This window comes from Chelonia mydas, chromosome 1 (assembly GCF_015237465.2).
Source record: "Chelonia mydas isolate rCheMyd1 chromosome 1, rCheMyd1.pri.v2, whole genome shotgun sequence".
NCBI classification, from domain to species: Eukaryota; Metazoa; Chordata; order Testudines; family Cheloniidae; genus Chelonia; species Chelonia mydas.
The window spans coordinates 321420438-321444351 of NC_057849.1; the positions used below are offsets into that span (position 1 = coordinate 321420438).

A 23914-nucleotide genomic window follows, 5' to 3' on the forward strand; every position below is an offset into this window, starting at 1 on the left:
TCAGTGCACTTCAATATTGTTCCGTTTCCATAACTGTTTCTTTCCCTCTCAACATCGTCGTTTTCCCTTGCACTCCATGCAGGGTAAGAGAAATGTTGCTGTCAGTAGATTCCCTGCTTTCCCACTTGTGCATACCAGGTGGTAGCACTATTGCCATTACATGCATAATCTCTACCAAGCTCTCCATGAACCGCTGGAGTAGCATGTTCCCAGGCATCCTGTTTTTCAAATACAAGTACCACCTTCACCAAGGTGGTGCTGATTTCTCAGAGCCAAACATTCAGAAGCTTGGATTGTGAACTCACACTTATAAAACAGCTAGTGAGGACTGTCACTGATGGGGATGGGAGGACAAATACACAAAGGCTTGCTTGGCCACAAAGAAAGGCAGAAAGCCAAGGCTTATGTGACTGGTGAATCCCTCACAGCAAGCAGAAGGAGACTGGTCACCACCTACCTTTCACAGAAAAAGGAGTTACAATGATTAGGACAGGACAAAGAAAGAAAAATCTCAGTTACAGCTTGTTTACACATGGAGCTACTGTGTTTTAAAGTTTACACTCTACCTTAATCTGAACTAACTGCCCCAACTGCAGTGGCTACAATAACTGATTTGCATATGAATGACCGCAACGATATTTTTAAGTACATCCACTGTATGTTTGGACAACTGCACATTTAAAATCCCTAAAGTAAAAGATATGCTGCATGGCCTGGTCTTCACTGGGGCCTGGTCTACACTAAAAAGTTAGGTTGACCCAGCTACATCGCTCAGGGGTGTGAAAAATCCACACCCCTGAGTGACACAGTTAAGCCGATCTAACCCCAGAGTGGACAGTGCTAGATCAACAGAAGAATTGTTCCATCGACCTAGCTAGTGCCTCTCAAGAAGGTGGATTACCTACACCAATAGGAGAATCTCTCCCATTGGGCTAGGTAGGGTTTACACTCACTTGCCACAGCAGTGCAGCTGCAGCACTGCAACTGGGCCGTTGTACTGTTTCAGGTATAAACAAGCCCTGAGAATAAAAGTGCACACTTAACTTCAGTTAAGAATGCACCAACTCAAGGTAAAATCCTAGTGAATACAAGACAGTTTGTAGTCTTCATGCAAGTTAGGCGGTCAAACACAAATCCTTCCCTCAGTGAAGACCAAGCCTGAAAGCATGCCTGACAGTATGCCATTTTTTATTGTTTAGAACTATTTTCTTAACATAGCGAAGCATTTCAAATGTGACCTCCTAAAACAAAAATATTTTGCAGTTACTAAATATATTGTGACAATACATTTCCTGTGTGGTTTTGGCATATGGATTTTAAAGCAGAATGTTTACATTAAATATTTAGTTGTTTTTGTTGGGTCTCAAAGCAACAAAATAATATTCTTACCTTAAAAATTTTGATAGTACATTAATAGCATCCATTGTATCCTTGTTTTCCTTGTATAACACAAAGTGGCAGTAGCTTCCCCTAGATTTTGGCCATGAATGTTTTCTTGGATCTTTAAAACAAAGAGTTAAGACATATAAAAGGACAATTTGTAAACTACATTATCAGTTGTTATCCTCGTTTGCAATCAGGGTTCATTTACTTGCCACAGCAGTTTCCATTTTCAAACAAACACGTGACTCTCAGTGACTTCAATTAGCTTCCATCTGCTTCTTTCTTAAGAAAATAAAAGTACTGAATGGAAGAAGTTGGTCCAGTAAAAGATTACCTCACCCACCTTGTTTCTCTGGCAGTTATGAAGTATGAAAAAAATGCACTTTCTGCAGATCCACTGTGGTGTAAATTTATACTGCAATACAAGATTTTAGCCATGTGACTTACACAAACATTACCAGGAGTTGCATGACAAAAGAAAGTGTCCTTCTGTTGGAATATTTTCCCAGTGGTTTATTTGTTGCCCCAACCCCAATCTCATTCCGACAGAAGTAAATCCAAGTTTTACCAGCGACTTCACTTTGAACAGCGTCCAGCACTTTGGGTTTGATGAAATGCTTGTTGAACCAAATGGGAAGACTCCACTGGTCATTGGATCAAGCAAGCCCTTTATATTCTTCACAAAAAGCAAACTACATTATTTTAAGGATGGCATTAATAATGTATTATTTATTTCTATAGCATCGTGCATGCAACACTAGAGCTTGGGTTATATCATATACAAATTTTAAGGACTTTATAATTGGTAAGAATTCACTTTGAGTTGAAGTTTGGTAACCAAGTCTCACAACGGAGTTAAATTTGGGCCAATTTTCTAAATTAATTAATAATTCAAATTCACCTTGGATATTTTCAAGTTATGTAATGTGTCTCTAGTCTAAAATATGGTTCATGATATTGTTTAATCATTTTTGGTTTCATAGAAAGTGAAGCAAGACTGCCAAAATATTAAAGTCATTACTGCACAGTAACGTTTTCAAAGATAAATGTGCATTGCATAATCATCTATCATTGTGGGCCCAATCCTCCTCCCATAGAGGCCAACAAGAGGCACTTGACTTCAGTGGGAGTAGGAACAGGCCCTTTGGGGTTGTTGTTTTTTTTATAAAAGGCACATAAGAAAATTAAATACTAAAAACTAACAGCTTGTCTAAATGGAAAAGTTTTACACGTATAAAACCACCATGTGGACACTCTCATATAAGAGTGTCTTTTTCATTTTATCTTAAACCCCTTCCCAGGCAACGAAAGCTAAATTGAAAAAAAGTACTCTTATTCTAAGTATAAGTATAAGTGTGTCCACATGGGGGGAGGAGTGGTGGTGGTGGAGGTGGTGGTTTTACACATACTACTAATCTTTGTTTAAATTAACATTTTAGGTTATACCGAAAAATACTTATCTCCTGTAGGCAAGGCCTAGGTTTAAAATATGGATTTTTTAAATAAAAACTGACAAAAGCCTGAAAGAGGAGTTGGTGTTTCTTTTTAAGGAAGCAAAATCATCAGCCCTAACTCCTCACTGAAAGATAACGCCTCATACGGAGTACTACAATATTTAGAGAGAACACAAGCAGAGTTGCCTCTGTCTCCCTTGGGAAAAAAAAAATACCAGGAACATTTGTATGCAAACCATGGGCTGTACTGGCCATCAATGTTTAAGCGAAGTCTCCACTGAAACAAAAAAATTCTTCGTAATATTAATGATATGGTCCACAGTCTTTTTGTTAGGAGTTCACTGGCTCCTGCTTATTCTCCTTCTTAATTCATCAATCCTCTGTGATCTCAATTTACTCTTGTACAAATTATAACTTTAAAGTAGCAAATTAGGTTTAAAAAACAAAGATTGCACAAAAATTTCTGTCATTAAAATAGGACAAGGGGAAAAAACGATTCACAGGGAGAATCATTTCCAAGTTGAAAGTTTCTCCATAATGCATCGATTGCTCAATTTTGCACACTTTCATTTGGATTTCTTTCAAAAACACCAGCCCTGATCAAAACCAGAGTAAGGCAACCCAGGAACCTAAGCACACACCATACCATCTGCTACTACAACCCCATGCCCGTGCCATGGCCCCATCCATCCCCCTTGCAGTGGGGTGGCTGGAGTCTCTCCCTTGCCAGAGAAGCAGGGATGGCACCATAGCCCACATTACTTGGATAGCTGGGTGGAGCTGCCTCCCCTCTCTTTCTCCTGCTGCACATACAGTCCTCTGCTGGGGTGGTGTTGTCACAGCCTCCCAGATCAATGGGTCTTGGAGTCAACACCCCATTGAGATGAATAAGACAATTCATACCTCTCAGAGGTATTGCTTCAGGCTATCTGCACATTCAGGCAGACATTGCTGCATCACTTATTCTTGATTCATGTTTTCAAGCTTTTTATTACAACCACAAGGGCTAAAAACTTGTTTGTTTTTTTTAATGAAACCTATGAATCTGATGTAAAACTCACAGGACTCTGGGAATTGGGACTCTAAACATAGAACTATGAAGTGAAATCCTGCCTTACTGACACCAAAGGGAGTTTCACCATTGATTTCAATGGGGCCAGGATCTCACTCACTCACTCATCATCCCTATGCCTTAATCCAGCCCTGGTCCTGATCTTGCAAGCCATTCCATGTGGGTGAACTACTGGGTCTGCACCAAGTGACTTGCAAGACAGAAGCCCATAACTGCATGTGTGAAGGGTGCAGCACCAGCCTCGTCACTTTCTGTGAAAACTTAACATTGCTTATACATAGATTTTATATTTAATTCTTGTTAGTTTGGCCAATGCTTTCACTATTTAGTGTGTCTGAATGGTTGGCATTTCATTTTACCAGCATGAAATACCAACATATCTTACCTGTTGCAGTTCTGACCTCTGTCCCAATGTATAGCATAAAGAGCACAAAAGAGCAACGTTTAATTTTTAAACTATTGAAGGGTTTTAGAGGTGAACATGCAGGTTTATGGTTATGATTGTTTATGCTGTAGACTTCTATAGCATCCAACAATTACGTGGTTGGTGACAGTGATTTAGATGGTTATGCGATGGAATCGTGCAGAGGCAAACAGTAAATATACGGAAAGTTTCAATCTGAGGTACAACAAACTTCACTGTGGACAATGATGGACAGCACTGCCAACAAGTTACTGAAGTAATAAGTCCATGCCTGAAGTACTCTAAATACCACACATACAAAAGCACTTGTAATTTAGTGAGTTAGAAAACATTCTTGTAACCCTTATCCCCACAAGCATACCTCATCATGTTTCTCATGTAAGAATAGATTACTAAATATTTCAAGTGTTTCTTGCCCACTGACTCCATTCAGGATTGAGTCCCCATGTGTTAGTCACTGCACATATGCAAGACTTAGATATAGTCCATGTCCCAAAGAGCCTATAGTCCAGTATCCCCATTCTGCAAGCATTTATGCATGTTGAGTAATATTTTGCACATGGGTAGCCACTGAACTTACAAATGTAAATATGTTTGCAGGATCAGGGCCTAAGAATCTAAAGTTTAAAACACATTAAATCCTACTGCATCGTATGAAGTTGTCCAGAAAAGATTTTTCCTCTAGAGAAATACTTTTTTTTTTTTTTTAAATGGACGCCAGTTAAAATCTACAAATCCTATTTGTAAGGTACCTTTTAGTTATAGTTGTTCAACTTAATACAAGCACTTTGTTTTAACAATGGTTAAGGAACATAAACATCAACAGGGCACACTGAGGAAGACTATTATAACCCAAAGGAGACCAGGATTTGTTTGGAGATTACTTTTTGTACTTGTAAGTAAGCATACTCCATGCACAAAGCATGCAACCATAGGATTAACTTGACACAGTTAATGTGATAAACCTTACACATGTAATAATAATTTATTCCAAGTTTTTGATACTTTAAATACTCTATCACGTAGTAAAAGACTTTTACATTTGCTTAAGAAAAAGTTTAAATAAAATATACTTTTATCTAAAATAAATATGTAGCCCCTATCTAATTTGCATTACAAATGCTGGAGCCCATCTACTGGCAATGAGACACAATTTATCTTAAACCTGTTCCTAACTGACTTCAGGTAAACTGAAATAAGCCTAATTTAAACCAAAATAAGAACATTCATACAGCCTATTATACTAATTTTAACTAAATCAGTTTATAAAAGCCCCACACCTTGAGTTAAACTCGTGAAATTCTGTGGTTAGGCAAACCTTTAGATTTAAAATCAATTTGCCAACATGTCAAAAGTGTCAGATAATGGGCAACAATGTTTTACATATTTGTATACCAATACTGATGTGCCCCAAAATAATTAGACTACCAAAATACTTTGGAACATATTAAGTTATTTACCTTGATATTACCAAGTCCATCATTATTCTTACTACAAAAGCAGTTCCTATAACTGATGATGGATACAGACAGTTTTCTGCTTATAACTTTAATTTTGGCAAAGCACAGGATTGTCATTAACTGGAAAGCAGCAGGTTCAGCTATTTTAAAAAGATCCTATCTTTGAGAAGAGTTGCTGCTGGAAATATATTCATATATTATTTATATAAAAGATGTAATTCTGAAAGGTAGTAAACAGGTTGGGATAAATTCTGGCCCCACTGAAATGAAAGGGGGGGTTACCACTGACTTTAGTGAGGCCAGGATTTCACCCATTGAATTTATTATTATTTGTATTACCATAGTACCTAGGAACCCTAGTCCCAGACCAGGACCCCACTGTGCTATGCATTATATAAACACAGAGGAAATTTGGAATTCCTAAATTGTATGATTGTGACAACTTAATTTGGATCCATTTAGGTTCACATGGTCAACATTTAGACAGTAACTATGCAATAAAAACAAACACACACTCCTATGTTGTCTATTTGGCACTCAGTGAGAATCATAGAAATGTAGGCTGGAAGAGCCAGCCCTCTGTGCTGATGCAGGACCAACCTAGAACATCTCTGACAGGTGTTTGTCCAACCCGTTCTTAAAAACATCCAATACTGGGGATTCCACAACCTACTTTGGAAGCCTATTCTAGAGCTTAACTACCCTTATAGTTAGAATTTTACCCTAAGTCTCCCTTGCTGCAGAGTAAGCCCATTACTTTTTGTCCTACCTTCAGTGGACATGGAAAACAATCAATCACCCTTTATAACAGTTCTTAACATATTTGAAAGCTGTTATAGTCCGTCCCGTCCCCCCTGCCAGCAAGTCTTCTTCATGTACTAATACTTCTCACTTATCATAAACCCAGTAAAACAACTTTATATTTGCTACTCCATCTACTTGATTAGTGGTTTGAAGAAAAAACAAAAACCCCCACACTAATATATTTTAGCATACCTAACATGTAAGCCTCATGCCCTGTGCCATTTAGAAGTAACATACTGGATGAACAGGTACAGAAGCATGCAACAGCCTCCAAATCCAAATTATAACATACCCCCTTGTCTGAAGTATTATGTCATTTTAATTAAACATTTTGTTTTTAAATTGTAGTTCAACTTTGCAATATGAAATGATGGAGACAGTAACAAACTCACTTGCCAGTGCTTTCTTTCCAGCAGCATGGTAAGCAACAATGTATTTTTTCCCATCTCGGTCCTCTGTTTTCGTCTCTAATCCAGGAAACAAGGATTTCACAGCCTGGTGAATAACAGTTCTTTTTTCTTTCGTGTCTTCAATAACCTATATTTAACAAAGAAAATAGTCACACAAAAATAGTTCTTTTTTTGGTCTTGTGTACATATCTTTGTTTGTTTTTAAACACACAAAAAAATCATTTTTCTGTTCAAAAACCAGCCTTAAGAAAACATGATCTGCTATGCTTTAAAGGACACATCCTACTTGCTATAATTAATTCATAAAGAGATATATACATAACTCAGCTACAAACCCTGAATCTGATGTTTCACAAATAAAAACCACAATGACATTTTTTAAATTCACCAGTTTTATTCTTAGCCAAATTTCACTGCCTGAATGAGGACTATATCCAAAATGTGTGTCTTGAGTGCACATCTGTATAGAAGCTATACAACTCGATGTGAAAAAAAAAAAATGTTAATATAGGAATGCTTATTAATCCCAAACCCAATTTTTGCCCCAATTCAGCTCAGCAGTTATTCATATTTGTGTTATTTAAAAATAGCCACAAAACTCTTCTTCTTGTACCTTTTTTCTTCTTATTGTGGAAGATCAAATTCACTGTCTTCTATTAAATCAGCACATGCTATCCATGGAAACATTCTTTCATCAAAGTCCATGTTTGTTTAATCCCTTGTACATAATCATTCTATAAAACACTCAAGACACTGAAAACCTAAATATTGCATTAGCCCTAATCCTTCAAACACTTAGGCATATGCTTAATTTTATGCACGTGAATAGTCCCAGTGAAACCACGGTGAGTACTCACATGCATAGTTCAGTACACTTGTAAGTCTTTGCAGGATCGAGTCCTAAATTTACAAGTTTTCAGCATCACCTACTCTGATGTAAAGCTCAACAAACTACTTATATACCTAGCATTTAGTTTCCATGCACACACCCATCTCCTTCCGCAAAAAGGACATGTTAGCCAAGTCCTTTGTATTGTTTTACCATTTTACCTCTATGGCAACACTGGTTTCTTTGTTCTTAAAAAGTTGGAGCTCTTCTAAATGCTGCTTGTCTTCATTTGACAAAACTGTAAATATTTCTTCTGAAGGATCCTAATATATATAAAATAACAGTAACTCACACAACACAGTCAGAACAAGATTTCATTAGTGACTTAATTTAAAAAAAATCTTCTAGCCATTTCTGAAAGCTACTCAAAATTTACCTCATCATCCACTGGAACAGAAAAGTCATCTAAATGGCTTATGCGCCCATCTTTTCCTATTTCATGAACAACAAAATCTGAGTATCTAACAGAAAGAAACACAAGAGGTTAAAAAACATAGACAGGAAAGACTAAAGGCTTCTGTGAACAGAACACTATTTTCCAATAGACTTTATTCAGTTTCTAGATTAAAACTTCAGCCATTATCTACTAAAAAGCTTTCTCCCATTCCTGGAAAATTACCCAAAGGACACATTAGATACTTTCCAGAATCATCTTCAATCATCACTTGAAAACTCAATATGAAAATGATACCTATTTTTTCCCTCCATCGTAGAAGCACAAATATTGGTTTGTTACTGTTGAGTTATTCATGAATGTTAAAGCCACTAGCATTTAAAAAGAATCATAGAAATGTAGGACTAGAAGGGACCTCAGTAGGTCACATAGTCCAGTCCCCTACACTGAGAAAGGAATAAGTATTATCTGGAGACCATCCCTGACAGGTATTTGTCTAACTAGCTCTTAAACACCTCCAATGACAGAGGTAATTTGTTCCAGTGCTTAAATACCCTTACAATTAGGAAGTTTTTCCTAATGTTGAATCTAAAGCTCCCTTGCTACAATTTAAGCCCATTACGTCTTGTCCTGTCCCCTGGTTCAAAAAAGAACTAGATAAATTCATGGAGGATAGGTTTCAGAGTAGCAGCCGTGTTAGTCTGTATCCACAAAAAGAACAGGAGTACTTGTGGCACCTTAGAGACTTACTCATTTATTTGAGCATAAGCTTTCGTGGGCTACAGCCCACTTCATCGATGGGCTGTCTGTAGCCCACAAAAGCTTATGCTCAAATAAATTTGTTAGTCTCTAAGGTGCCACAAGTACTCCTGTTCTTTTTATGGAGGATAGGTCCATCAATGACTATTAGCCAGGACGGGCAGGGATGGTGACCCTAGCCTCTGTTTGCCAGAAGCTGGGACTGGGCAACAGGGGATGGATCACTTGATGATCATCTGCTCTGTTCATTCCCTCTGGGGCACCTGGCATTGGCCACTGTTGGAAGATAGAATACTGGGCTAGATGGACATTTGGTCTGACTCAGTAAGGCCGTTTTGTTCTCCTTAACCACTGAACAGAAAAACATTTCAGCACCCTCCTTTTTATAACAACCTTTTACATACTTGAAGACAAATATCATGTCCCTGCCTCAAATCTTCAATTCTCCAGACTACACAAATCCAATTTTTTCAATCTTTCCTCATAGGTCATGTTTTCTAGACCTTTAATCATTTTTGTTGCTCTCTGCTGTACTGTCTCCAATTTGTCCACATTTTTCCCCACACAATACTCCACATGAGGCTTATCTGTGCTGAGTAGAGTGGAAGAATTACTTATTTCTTGCTTACAATACCCCTGCTAATACACCCCAGAATGATGTTCACTTTTTTTTTTTTTTTGCAACAGTAGGACATTGTTGACTTAATGTATTTAGTTTGTGATCCACTGTAACCCCCAGGTCCTTTTCTGCAGTACTCCTTCCTAGGCAATCATTTCCCATTTTGTATTGATTATTCTTTCCTAAATGTAGTAATTTACATTTGTCCTTATTGAAATTTCATCCTATTTAATTCAGAACATTTCTCCACTTTATCAAGATCATTTTGAATTCTAATTCTGCCCTCCAAAGCGCTTGTAACCTGTCCCGGCTCAGTATCATCCAGAAACTTTATAATTGTATTCTCTATCCCATTATCCAAATAATTTATGAAGATATTAAATAGAACCAGACTTAGGACAGATCCCTGCAGGACCCCACTTGATATGCCCTTCCAGTTCGATCGTGAACCACTGATAACTACTCTGAGTACGGTTTACCAGCCACTAGTACACCCACCTTATAGTAGGTTCATCTACAAAGACCCCAGAGAAGAGAAAGAGTATATATAAATTAGGAAAGAAAGGAAATGTAAAAAAAGTTATTTGAAATTACAGGAACGTTGCGAGTGGACATTAAAAAAAAAGGGAGAGGGGAGGAAATTCTTGAGCCTTCCTTTACAGATCACCATTTTAAACTATATCTTGACTTTCATCTATTTACCCAAGATTTTTTATAAACAGTAACTGGATAATTTGATCTCTGTCATTCATACACAGAAGCAAGCAGCCTCTCCCAACTTCCCAACAAAGGTAAGAGCAGATCACAGTTGTGAGTCTTCATGCTACTGAGGCCTCCTTATTTAATCAAATATACTAGAACATTTATTAGTGTAATAAGTAGCTAACTAGGCTCCTCATGTAGATGAACAAAGTACATTATATAATGTATTCTTTTGAATTGGTTGATTACTTGCTAAGTTGCAGAGCTCAGAAATCTACTCTCTCATTCCTAGCTGTTGTTAAGAATTACAAAGATTCTACTGCACTGTTATTTCATGAATTAGTACACTAACTCTGTCACTTCAACCAACATTCTTCAGTGCTAGCAGTACATTAAAGCTCAACTCATCCTCTTCCCAGGGAGAGTGAGTCAGATTTCTGTTCACAGCTATGCGGGTGGAAATAGAGAGAACTCCACTGAAGTAAGAGTTCTTCTGGATATTCACTACAGTAGCATAGCAGATTCTGATCCAGTCTTTTAAAAAAGAAAAAGAGAGACAGTGAATTGGTGCCAGTAGAGGGAACATGAAGGACTTTCTTTCTACATTAGTAAAGGCAGGATAAATTGTATTTTCTAAAATAAGAATTTTAGAACAGCTGAGAGAAAAAGCTGTCAACTGATTGTGAAATGCTGAAAGAGGGGAAAATGAGGCTTCACTGTGAGATGTTTCTATTGCATTACATCCAAATCCACACATGCACGTATCAAACCGCTATAAAAATCACGTTATAAAAGTCAAAAGGGTCAAAATGGAGGGGGGGTGGAAAGACCATAATGAGACTGCAAACATCTCTGTCAAGACATTATCAAGGTTATGTTTGCCCAACTGAGTTTAAAGTAAAGATGTGATGAATCCACATTTTTTAATTTGAACAAATAACCAAACACTTCTCATTGGTATTCACCCAAAACTGAATGCAAGTACAGTACAGACCCGTTTACGTGTGGATGTCGGGAGTCAAGCCGTCACGACCGCGTGTTAACGGACCGCGGGTTAAGAGGGCCATGCTGAAAAAAGTGTCTATGATTCACTTAGAAAAAAATGCCGTTATTTTCTGCTCTTTCTGGATTGCATTTTTTTTCTTTCTTATGAAGTCTCATTTGCCGCAGATCAATGATTTTGATATCTTCCGCATTTTGCTCCTTCATAAATCTGACAACAGTTTCTACAGCACTAAGGGCTTCTGTGGGCGAAATTTTGACCTTTTCAATGACATCCTCGCTATCACTTTCGCAGTCCGACGTAGCCTCGCAGCCCGTTAATATTTCTTCCTCAGACAGAAATTCTGAAGTCAGGCAAACTTCATCCATCTCCAACCACTTGGTAATGATTTCCGGCGACGTATCCAAACTAAAATCTTTTATCATTTGAAAACGAAGCTTACCTTTAACCTCTTTTGTCTGTGTGTGTGTTTGTAGAACGTCTTCTTCTGAAAATCCTTCAAAGTCTGGCTCTGAATCAGTGCCACTGCTGGAGTTTTCCGAGTCTGAGCCATCTTTGACAGAAAAGTCATCACCGAGAGCCTTCGTCCAGCAGTTTTCAATGGACTTTTGTTTTACTCCGTCCCAAGCTTTTCTAACTAAATAAATAATTTCCTTCACGTTTAACTGTTTCAGAAATGCCTGAAGACATGATCACCAAAATCAGCTCCCGTCAATAATTGTTTTTAAAATTCTGAATAATGCCCTGGTCTAAAGGTTGAATTTTTGATGTTGTGTTGAATGGTAGGTATAGCACTCACATTTTTCCATCGCTCGATACCAGTGATTTGGCTGGAGGATGGGCTGGACAATTGTCAAGCAGAAAAAGTGCTTTGGCTTTGAGTGTCTTCGACCACAGATGCTTACGAACAGCTGAAACAAAGCTGTTGTGGAACCAGTCATCAAAAATGTGTCTCGTCATCCAAGCATTTTTGCTGTTAGCGTACATTACTGGCAGTTTGGCTCTACCGCGGTGATTAAAGCAGCGAGGGTTATGAAAGCGGCCAACAAGAAGAGGGGCAAACTTATGGCTGCCTGTCTGATTACTACAAAAAAGAAGAGTCACACGATCTTTTATCTTTTTAAATCCAGCTGTTTTCTGTGTCTTGTAATTAAAGGCTAAAGTCTTATCAGGTAGCAGTTTTGCAAATAAACCTGTTTCATCACAATTATAAAGTTGTTCTTCGTGGTAGTCTTCATTTTGTAAAACAGATTTTAACTTGGTGGGAAACGCGTTCGCGGCTAATTCATCAGCTTTCTCCAGAAATTGATACTTGCGCTATGCCATGACGCTTTTTAAAACAACTTATAAACCCCTTGCTGGCTTGGAATGATTCATCCCCTGTTAAATTTCCAACTTTGGTCGCTTGGGCTTGAAGAATTGGCCCACTTAGCGGCATTCCTTTCAGCCTTTCCTGAGCAAACCATGTGCACATGGCTTTGTCTATTGTGGGTTTTGCAGAACAGCGCACACATTTTCGCTTAAGCCCCACAACAGAATCGATATTCTGTACAAAGCCATTCAGTTTAGATTCGTTTTTAGCCATCCTCGGAGAGTAGATTCGGCTATCCCAATATCTTCTGAAACTTTGGCCTGGGTTTCTCCACTATTTACTCGATCTATTGCAGCTAGCTTTTCTTCTACAGTGTAGGAACACTGACGCTTGCCCTCTGCCATTATATTAGGCCTACGGTTAAAATTTGCTAATGTAGTATATATATTACTATATAACTACTATATATTATATATCTCTCTAGCGTGACAAGCACTAAGCATGCATGATACATCTTTACCAATATTGGTAAAGACGTACAACACGTTTCCGCTCCGCACTTCCAGTCGATTTCTATGTCAGTGAGTTAGTGAGCAAATCTGTAGCACTACATAGCGAGTTCCTGTACCATGTGTTAACGAGTCTCATGTGTTAAATAGGTAGCACTGGGAGGCATGGCGCTACTGCGCATTAAGCGGATTCGCGCATAAACGGGTCTGTACTGTAAGTGATGCTGTTGTTATCTTGCCAGATCTCTCAAAAGAAAGATCTTTCATAGTTATAAGGAATATCCACCAATAAATAGGGATAACAGTGTCTTTTTTTTAAGATTATGTTGTATCTGCAGTTTCAGAGAAAAAGTGCATAACAATATCTATTTATGGCAAAACTATGTACATACAGGATGACTTTAATTTGAAACTGATTAGGCAAAAACATGTTTAAGTGCTTTGCTGGACTGGTGCAACAATTTGTGCACTGTTTCTTCAGAAGGGTTTTGAATTTATATTTTGAGATTTCTGGTGAAAGACAGTATTTATTTTAAGTAAGAGTTAAGAATGCTGTGTTGTAATGAAATGAGAATAAGGAGTTTATTATGTAGGCGGTGTAAGATTTGTGATATCCTCAATTATTTTCAAGTTCTTTAGTTTTGTACATAATGTTATAACTGACAAGATTTATAAAATTTTAGCACCAGAAGGGACTATTAGATCATCATCACATAGCAACTTTAACTTGTTTTTTCAAAAAAATGTTGACTTTGGGATCATAAATATTTTGTCACGTCTTTTAAATAGGTTAGAAGTACTTTTAATGTGTATAGTATGTATTGTAACTAGACTGTATATTTTGTACATAGTTGGCAGAAAGTAAGTCAAATTGGAAATGAATATAAGATTATATTCCTATCATTTAGAGTCCCCTTTCTCAGTTTTATTCAGCAGAACACAAACACTTTAGAAAGGCACCAGCCATGTACAAACTAAAGCTTTCTCAGAGCCCTAGTTTTAAGAAAAGAAAGCAGTGAAGCACACCTGCAGATAATCCTATTGTATCTTGATACGTGTGGGTGTTATACCAGAGATGATAGTGTCTGACTCCTAGACTAAACAGAGAAGGAAAATGGGGAATAGTTGCTAATACAAGGAATTAAAGTACAGAGGATTGCAATATGAAAAGTTACCTCTCTTTTAAGATTCCAGAAAACCCTTTGTGAAAGCTAACAAACTTTGTAATGCCAACATCAAGTTCTGTTAGTCCATGCTTCATCATGTCTGCAAAGCTCTCTGGGTCCCCTTCTTCATCACTTTCCTCCAGTTCATTATCTTCCTCCTCACCTTCTTCATTCAGGATTATATTATCTTTCTTGTCCTCAAGCAAAGGTTTTCCAGGTTGTTCAGTTAAAATGTCAATGCTTTGCTCAGAATTGTTTCCTGTCTTAGAAGACTCTTCTGAGATCTTTTGCCTTTTAATTTCATCTACATTAGCCACATCATCCTCAGAATGAGGACGTTTCAAGGATGTCATTTGTACAGCTTCCATATTTAAAGGCACAGAGCGGTACAAAGTCCTGGGGAAGAAAAGGGACCACTTAAAATGGTTTATTTCCAAATCTTTTGCTTTTTAAAAAAGTTATATTTTTAAACATGCAACACACACAAACCAAACAAAAAGCAGCAAATTCTGCATCAAGCTGCTATACCTGGGCAAACCCAGAGTCAATGGATTTGCACAGGTGTAAGTTAAACTACATGCAAAGATACAGCTACCAAGAAGGTACACTTGGCAAACTCAGTAGTCTCAGCAGAGGAACAACGCAGGGAAGGGGGAGTAAAGGATTAGGATTAGAGATCCTTACCGAGAAAGACAGAAAAAAGCGCTCCTGACAAACAATACATTGTGTCAGGCTCAGGCCTGGTCTATACTTAAAAGTTTTGCTGCATAGCTACGTTGATATGGAGGGTCGGGGGAGGGGGGATCACACCCCTAACCAACATGGCTATTCCGGCAAAAGCCCTGGCATAGATGCAGTTATACTGGTAAAAAAGTCCTTTTGCCAGGATAGATCATTTCATTTAGACAACTGGTATAAGATATACCAGCAAAAGAACTAATTTGCTGGTATAAAATGCATCTCCAGTAGTGGGGCTTTCCTTTATAGCTATCTTGGTATATTTCTACTGGCAAACATTTCTAGTGTTGACAAGGCCTCAGACAGGAAAGGACTACTTCCAGAAAAGATTTTGGGGTTATATAAGGAAATGAGAGTGAAAGGATCAGGGAAGACACACCGTACCGCACCAAGGGGAGAATAAGTGATTTATGTTTGTCTTTATGAAAGACAGGGGAAGGAAGAAGGTCACATTTTTAGGTAGCATCAGTTTTTCAAAGTTTTCTAGAATGGGTACTCCTGGAATCTCTCCCAGCTGGCACTGGAGAAGAATGATGCAACACCTCCAGCAAATCTGGCCTCTTCCCTTGCCAGCTCTCCTTATTTTCAACTGCTATGATAGTGCCAGTGCTCAACTATCATACAGCTGGCCACATGGGCTTTCCTGCTCTCCGTATCACTACAGCTAAATCTCACTACAGCTAAATCTGACTACTTTGTATTATTCCCCCTTCCAAAAAGAATTCATCCTGTGTGCATCAATAATTCAGACACAATGGTTCAATGCACTCCCCCGCCCAGCCCAGTCTGTATATTATTTCATCTCTTCTGTTCCCAGAAAGCACTCCTATTCTTCTTCCTAAACTCACAAAGTTCTGACCAATGAGGCACCAAGGGTGAGGTAAAGGAAACCCTGAGTGTGGAGGGTCAAGCAGGGAGCGAATGAAATAAATCCTGGAGAGAGGGCTGTATCTACTCACTCTTGTGGAACTGAGCGCTTGATTCTCTTCACTGACTGCTTCAGTGTCCACTTGTGGGCCAGCAGGAACAGAACTTTGGGGGCTGGAGAAGAAAGGGATAACTGTTTGAAATTATAATTAAAAAATTATTATAACACCTAGGATGATAAATGGGTCAGAGGTTCTCCATAGGTCCCAAGAGGTCCCAAGATCTATGAGATTGCCCCAAAGTACTTGGGACACCCCAAAGATCTGGAATATTATGCTCCTTACTCATTCCAGCGGAATGGGAGTATGGGGAGAAATCACATACCCCACTGATTCTATAAAAACTCCACAAGCTGAAATACACAGATATTCCTAGCCCTTCTGTGCAATTTTCCCCATGGAAGCAATGAGTTGACCCTGAACTTGTGGCTCAGTGTTTATGATGCCTATAAAAGCTCTTTCCACACTCCTCAGTGAAAATTATCACCATAAATAGAACACAAATAGAGGTAAATAAGGCACTTTACAAACGACTTCCTAGTTCTGTGCATCATATTATAGAAAGGATATTGTGTAACTGGATAACAGTTAAGATTAAAAAAGAGCACTGATGCTTAGATACACAAAGAAACTGAAAAAAAAAATTTGTATTACTAATAAGATAAAAAACAAAAAACACACTTTTAACAGGGATGCCTACAGAAGCTGGATGCCAGGAAACTGTAAGAGAACAGCCACAGAAACTAAGAAACAGCCAGACTGAAGAAGTTAAGAAAGGCACAGAAAACAGAAAAGACACACCAATGTGGACCTTTATTGACCTTAGTGCTAGCCTATAATAAATTAACTTGCTCAAGTACTGCAAAATCTGCAGCAGGTAACCAAACGCAAGGCTAACTAAGGGTTTTTGATTGATTGTTTGTAGTTATTATTTCTTTTAAGGGATTTGTATGAGAGTTTAGTGCTTGTCAAAGGTGCCAGATTAATAGCCCTGGAGATCAAAATCCCCATAACTGTACACAGAACAGATACAATACCTGCTTCCCTATATCACCCCAACAATATACACATAGATTTTTGAAGAGAGAACAAAAATCATTTGTTGCCAGCAAATAGTTCAGTCAGGGCACAAACCAATCTCCTAGAAAATTCCTCAATCATTAGATAACATCTCCCACTTGAAAATTTTAAAAATCTATAATTTAAGGAAGACTAACATTACAGGTTAGATACATCTTGTCACCTACTCAATTGTCAGCTGTCCTGAAACTGACCAGAACTAGCCATGCATAATATAAGTACTCTGAAATTTAGACATACAATTATTATGAAAAATAATCACTTTTCCAGCCACTACTTGTTTTTCCCTAATTAATTTTAAAATTTTCTTTAGCTCCAAATGTAAATGTTGCTCTAAAAATAAACAACCAAAAGGATTGTATTAAGTTACAAATAAATCAGAGAGAAAGCTGCTTTACAAACATTTAAAATAATCAACTAAAATGAAGAACTAATGAATAAAACAAAGAATGAAGAAACAACAAAAGTGAAACAAGAAAGGAATTGTTTATTATTATTATAAAACTATAAATAATAATAAATAATACTAAAGGAATAAGACCACTAAAGGAAAGAATGGAAGAAAACAAGCAAAACAGAGTTACCAAACCTTGTATTTCTTCATACCTTTCAATGGATAACATCAGCTTCAATCTGGCCCCAAATTTAAACTTTATAAAAAGCTTTTATAAAATCATAACCAACAGAAGTGATTCTACCTTTTAAAAATTCTCATTAAAGCTATTTTTAAATAAAGTTTTCTGTAAGATTGAAATGCTAATATCTGGACTACAAACAGAAATTACATCCATTTAATAAACTGGTTTCTAAATTGATGTAGTTAAATTCGTGCAAACTCCTTGTATAGGTACTCTTAAATAGGTTTAAGAGAGGCTTATATTGATTTAGCTTTAGTTGATTATCACAGAAAAGCTGCTCCCTTTCCCCCTTCATCCCAAACCCCTCCAACTACCAGCATTTACACGGCAGGGTTTTTGCAGATATCTGTAAGAGAGAAGAGCATGTTTTTTAACGCAGATTCCACCCTCCTGGCAGGGGGGAGGGGTCATCACTTACAATGCACTGAAACCTTGCAGGGCTACAATCCATTGGGAAGCCTGCCAAAGGAAGTCGACCTGTTGGTCTGTTAAGTGTCTGTTAGGTGTTTCTAATCCCACCCCGCAGTAACTAGAGATTTAGACAGTTATCATAGATTCCCTAGTCTAAGAACAGGGGACAAACAAATACCAATTGGAAAATGCTGCCCACCATATGAGAAAATATTTGAAAAATTAATTACTTGAGGGACTAGATGGCTCAAAAGTGATTAAGAGAGAGACAGTCTTTCACTTGTACAGGTCACTAGTGAGAAAAGGTTGTTACTATTTGACAGCTGTTTGATTGTCTTAGTCCAGGTACCAGTGGACTAGTGTCCACATCACAGAGCCTGCACCCTTGTTGGCAATTTCAGTAGAGGCCAAGTTTTTATGGAGACTGAACTTTAAAGAGATAAAATGAAGAATGTTAACATTCATATGTAAAGCATAGAGCAGGCTCTCTGTCAAATGAAGCAGGAAATTAGATGAGACAGTAAATGGTATCATGGTACAATGATACAGGAGAGTCTAGGAAGCAGATGCCTCAGTCAACTGCAGGAAACAGTGTGCAATCCATATAATTTAAACATTATACTTAGCAGGGATGGCCCAAATATTGCCCAACTAAGGGGAACATGGCAAGTTGCCAGGTGCACAATTGCTACTCCTATATTTTCAGGCCCGCTGATGGGAGGAGCAAAGGGGGCAATTGCCCAAGGGCCCGGGCGACTTAAAAGGGCCGCTGCCGGCAGCACAGCAGGGCTAAGGCAGGCTTCCTGCTTGTCCACACTCTACACCGCTCCTGGAAGCGGCCCATGTCCCTGCGGCCCCTGGGGAGGGGGTCTCCGGGCGCTGCCCCCACCCCGAAGCTCCCGTTGGCCGGGAACTGCAGCCATTGGGAGCTGCGGGGGCAGTGCCTGCAGGCAGCAGTGAGCGGAGACCCCCTGGGCTCCCAGCCTAGGAGCCACTGCGAGAGGGGCGTGCCAGTTGCTTTTGGCAGCTGCCTGAGGTAAGCGCCAACCCTGACTCCCTCCTACACCCCAACCCCCTGCCTAGAGCCCACACCCCCTCCCAGAGCCCGCACCCAAACTCCCTCCCAGAGCCCACACCCTGCACCCCAACCCCCTGCACCAGCCTGGTGAAAGTGAGTGAGGGTGGGGCAGAGTGAGCAACAGAGGAAGGAGGATGGAGTGAGCAGGGGGCAGGGCCTCAAAGAAGAGGCAGGACAGGGGTATGGTCTCAGGGAAGAGGCGGGGCAGGGGAAGGGTCTCTGGGTTTGTGTGATTAGACAGTTGGCAACCCTACTGGGCAGGCATATAGAAGCCCTAATCACGCCAAAAGAGCATGCCTAGCATCTCGTTGGGCACCAGCCAGCACAGGTGCAGCACCGCCCAAATGTCAGGCCGACCGCATCCGCACGGGTGTGGCTTGTGCATGTGTGGGGGCCCACTGTTTGGAATTACTGTTAGGAGGCCTGTATATTTTATAAAACAGAAGTGAGTTCAGTTGTGTTAATCTTTTCTACAGAGATGCAAGTTGCTAAAGATCCCAGCATGCCATGCTCTGGAAACCACTTGGATCAAAAAGAGCCAGGATGATCATTGGAAGGGATCTGAGCCCCACACTCCCTGAGGAAGGGCAGCAGGCATCTGATTACCAACAGACAGATTTCCTTGGGGGGGGGAGGGAGAGAGAGAAATCAAGGACTCAAGGGAGGAAGGAAAATAAGGTAAGAAGGGTTGATTCCAGAGGGGATCTAAATTGAGGCCGCTGAGCCCTAGCACTATATAGGCAATTTACACGAGAGAAGAGGGGTTACAGCAAGGAGCCGAATGAGGGGGGAGGGAAGTTTTTTTTCGAGAGGCAGTTACATTCTGGAGTAGCAGAGTTGTTTTAACCTAGCCCTGGCCACGGAGGAGCACAGGGCAGGATCTGTCCGCACTCTGTGGGCCATGTCTCCGCACTGAAGGGAAGGGCAGCCATGGGGTGCAGCTTAGAATTCAGTGAGCCACATTTGTTTCCACTCCTGCGCAAGCACGTGGGCAGTGCCACCCAATGCAGCTGGCGGGGGGGAGGGGGAAGGGGGCATCCATGTGCCCGCCCAACCCCGATGAAGAAACCGGGCACAAACTCTCGCCCACAGCCCCACGAGAGGAGTCTGGGAGCCACCCAGAGCGTACCAAGGCAGGCGGCTGCGCGCCTGCAGGAGCGGGGAGAGGCTCCTCCCGCGTCGGGCAAACAGTCCTGCGGGGCTGGGGGGAGAGCGTCGCCCGCCGGGCCGCGCCGGCTCCCACGCGGGCGCCGGGGCAGGCAGCCCCGAGGCCGGGCGAGGCGGCGGTGGGGGACGCTTACCCGGAGCTTGCCACTGCCGCCGGCAAGGGAGAGCGAGCGGCAGGAGGCGGCGGCCGCAGGGAGTCAACAACATGGAGCGGGTCCCCGGCCGGAGCTGCGGGGCTGCCGCACGTGTCCGCCCTGGGCTCGGCCTCAGGCCAGGGCGCTGCCGCGGCTGGCCTGGACCGGAGCGCGCGTCTGTGACTGCTGCTCCCGTCCGGAGCCGGGGGAGGGCGCAGGCAGGACACGGCCCCCTTCTCAGTGTCATCAGCCCAGCCCCCTGCGGACACCCGCCCTCTTCCCACGGAGCTCGGCCTCCTGCCCTTCGGACGCCGCTGCTGCAAGGAGCCGGCTGGGCCAGGGTAAACAAGGCGCAGCGCTGCCCCGTCTCCGCTCCTGGGGCAGGCTGCAGCCATTTCGAGGCAGCAGAGCAGCTCCGCCCCGGAGGAAGGGTTTTGCTGCGTGCGTTTCCCTGAGACACTTACAGTCTCCTTCTCCCCCCTCCTCCAGCTTGTTTAAAAACGTCCCCCGTCCCCCCCCGCGCGTCAGCTCTGGGACAAAGGCAAATCATCCCCAGATGCCCCCACCTGCAGTTTCTTTGTTACCCGTTCAGGCGGCGCGGGGAGCTGGGAACATCCTGGCGGCCTTGTCAGAGCTGCAGCGGGACCGTGTGTCTGTAAGACCCGTTTCCAGGATTGACTCTTGCCAATCGGATTCAGTCAGAGCCTTTTCCTGCCTTGGCGCTTTGTGGGACTGGTTTAGCCAGCACAGTGGATCTGTAGCGCACTGCGGGGAGGGGAGGTTGTTCAACAGCGGGAAAGATTTCGAAGGTCTCATTGGCATGAGCGAGAATTAGCAGGTGGACTTTGAACAATTTAACCCCGTCGATGAAGCAGTGTGCAAACTACGTGAGCACGGTGCAGCGTGCTGGCTGAAGGGCTAGTCCAGTTTCCCATAAGGCCGGTGAGAAAACTCTCAGTCCAGATGAGGTGGGTGAGGTGATATCTTTTATTGGACCAACTTCTACTGGTGAATAAGAGATGCGCTTTCAAGCTTACACAGAGCTCTTCTTCAGGTCTGGGAAAGGTACTCCGCTAAATACAAGGTGCAACAGATTGTTTGGCATAAGGAATTAACACATGTTTCAAGGGACTGTGTAAACTACTTATACTAAACGATCTGTTCCACCTTGTACTTAGCAGTGACACTCTGAGTGCCTTTCCCAGACCTGAAGAAGAGCTCTGTGTAAGCTTGGAAGCGTGTCTCTTACTCACCAGTAGAAGCTGGTCCAATAAAAGATATCACCTCACACACTTTGGCCTGGTCTACACTACGGGTTTAGGTCGAATTTAGCAGTGTTATCTCGATTTAACCCTGCACCCGTCCACACGACGAAGCCCTTTTTGCGACTTAAAGGGCTCTTAAAATCGATTTCTTTACTCCACCCCTGACAAGGGGATTAGCGCTGAAATTGGCCTTGCTGGGTTGAATTTGGGGTACTGTGGATGCAATTCAACGGTATTGGCCTCTGGGAGCTATCTCAGAGTGTTCAGTTGTGACCGTTCTGGACAGCGCTCTCAACTCAGATGCACTGGCCAGGTAGACAGGAAAAGGCCTGCGAACTTTTGAATCTCATTTCCTGTTCAGCCAGTGTGGCGAGCTCACCTGCACAGGTCACCATGCAGAGCTCATCATCACAGGAGACTATGCAGTCCCAGAATCGCCAAAGAGCTCCAGCCTGGACCGAACGGGAGGTACGGGATCTGATCGCTGTAGGGGGAGACAAATCCGTGCTGGCAGAACTCCGTTCGAAAAGACGAAATGCCAAAATATTTGAAAAAATCTCCAGTGGCATGAAGGACAGAGGCTATAACAGGGACCCGCAGCAGTACCGCATGAAAATTAAGGAGCTCAGGCAAGCCTACCAAAAAACCAGAGAGGCAAACGGCTGATCCGATTCAGAGCCCCAGACATGCCGCTTCTATGATGAGCTGCATGCCATTCTAGGGGGTGCAGCCACCACTACCCCAACCCTGTGCTTTGACTCACTCCAAGGAGTGGGAGGCAACATGGAAGCGGGTTTTGGGGGCAAGGAAGATAGCTCACAGCAAGGAAGCGGAGAAACCAGTTTCCCCAACAGCCAGGATCTGTTTATCACCCTGGACCTGGACCCAGTACCCTCAAACCCAGCCAAGGCGGGCTCCCAGACCCTGAAGGCGGAGAAGACCTCGGGGGAGTGTACCATTTGTAAATATTATACATGGTTTAAAAGCAAGCGTGTTTAATTATTAATTTGCCCTGGCATTCGCTGCCAGTACAGCTACTGGAAAAGTCTGTTAACGTGTCTGGGGATGGAGTGGAAATCCTCTAGGGACATCTCCATAAAGCTCTCCTGGATGTACTCCCAAAGCCTTTGCAAAAGGCGGTCATTTCTGGGGAGGGCAGCCTTATTCCGTTCTCCATGGTAGGACACTTTACCACACCAGGCCAGTAGCACGTAGTCGGGAATCATTGCAGAACAAAGCATTGCAGTGTATTGTGCCGGTCATTTGCTGGCATTCAAACAACATCCGTTCTTTATCTCTCTGTGTTACCCTCAGGAGAGTGATATCATTCATGGTCACCTGGTTGAAATAGGGTGGTTTTAGTAAGTGGACATTCAGAGGTGCCCGTTCCTGGTGGGCTGTTTGCCTGTGGCTGAACAGAAATCTTCCCTGCTGTTAGCCATGCGGTGGGGGGAGGGGTGAAGCCATCATCCCAGAGAATTGGGGGTGGGGGGAGGGACGGAGGGTTAGTTGGGTTTCTGCTGCATATGAACCAGGAAACCGCAGCCCCTCCTTTTAAATTGCCAACCCATTTTTAATGGCCAACCCAGCGGCTACTTCATATGGGAAATGAGGGCACTGCTGTTTGAAACCATTCCCACATGTTATGAAGGTTAAAGAAGCCAAAAGACTGTGCCTTACTGTGGCTGTCTGCAAGCTGAATTCTGCTGCCTGGCCCTGAGTGAGTGATCTCTCTCACCAAACCAGCATACCCTAACTAAGAGGCAAAATGTGACCTTGTAATGAAAGCACATGTGCTATGTAATGTTAACAGCAAGGTTTACCGTGAAAGAGTGTACCCATTGTCCTATAAAATGTGTCTTTTTAACTACCACTCTCCCTTTTTTTTTTCCTCCACCAGCTGCATATGTTTCTCCTTCCCAGAGGCTAGCGAAGATTAGAAGGTGAAAAAAACGTACTTGTGATGAAATGTTCTCTGATCTCATGCTGTCCTCTCACACTGACAGAGCACAGCAAAATATGTGGATGCAGACAATCTCAGAGTGCAGGAAAACACAATATGACCGCGAGGCGACGTGGCGGGCTGAAGATGGTAGATGGTGCCAGCTTGCTGAAAG

At 41.7% G+C, this 23914-nt stretch overlaps 1 protein-coding gene across 4 annotated transcripts in view; it reads right to left on the bottom strand.

Moving 5' to 3' along the window:
* The window catches only part of PUS7 (pseudouridine synthase 7), a 47324-nt gene extending 26320 nt beyond the window's left edge, over positions 1 to 21004 (bottom strand). The window contains exons 1-8 of one of the 4 annotated variants that reach the window (XM_043551784.1): positions 20533 to 20947; positions 16058 to 16139; positions 14370 to 14756; positions 8273 to 8357; positions 8058 to 8159; positions 6990 to 7134; positions 4295 to 4312; positions 1390 to 1501 (exon numbers count right to left, since the gene is read on the bottom strand). In XM_043551784.1, coding sequence (XP_043407719.1) covers positions 1390 to 1501; positions 4295 to 4312; positions 6990 to 7134; positions 8058 to 8159; positions 8273 to 8357; positions 14370 to 14756; positions 16058 to 16139; positions 20533 to 20779 — 1178 coding nt within the window. In that variant the 5' untranslated portion in view covers positions 20780 to 20947. Of the gene's footprint in view, positions 1 to 1389; positions 1502 to 4294; positions 4313 to 6989; positions 7135 to 8057; positions 8160 to 8272; positions 8358 to 14369; positions 14757 to 16057; positions 16140 to 18006; positions 18090 to 20532 lie in introns of those variants that run through there. The other 3 variants (XM_037889166.2, XM_043551789.1, XM_037889167.2) reach the window with 3 other exon arrangements.
* Positions 21005 to 23914: the final 2910 nt, after the last annotated feature.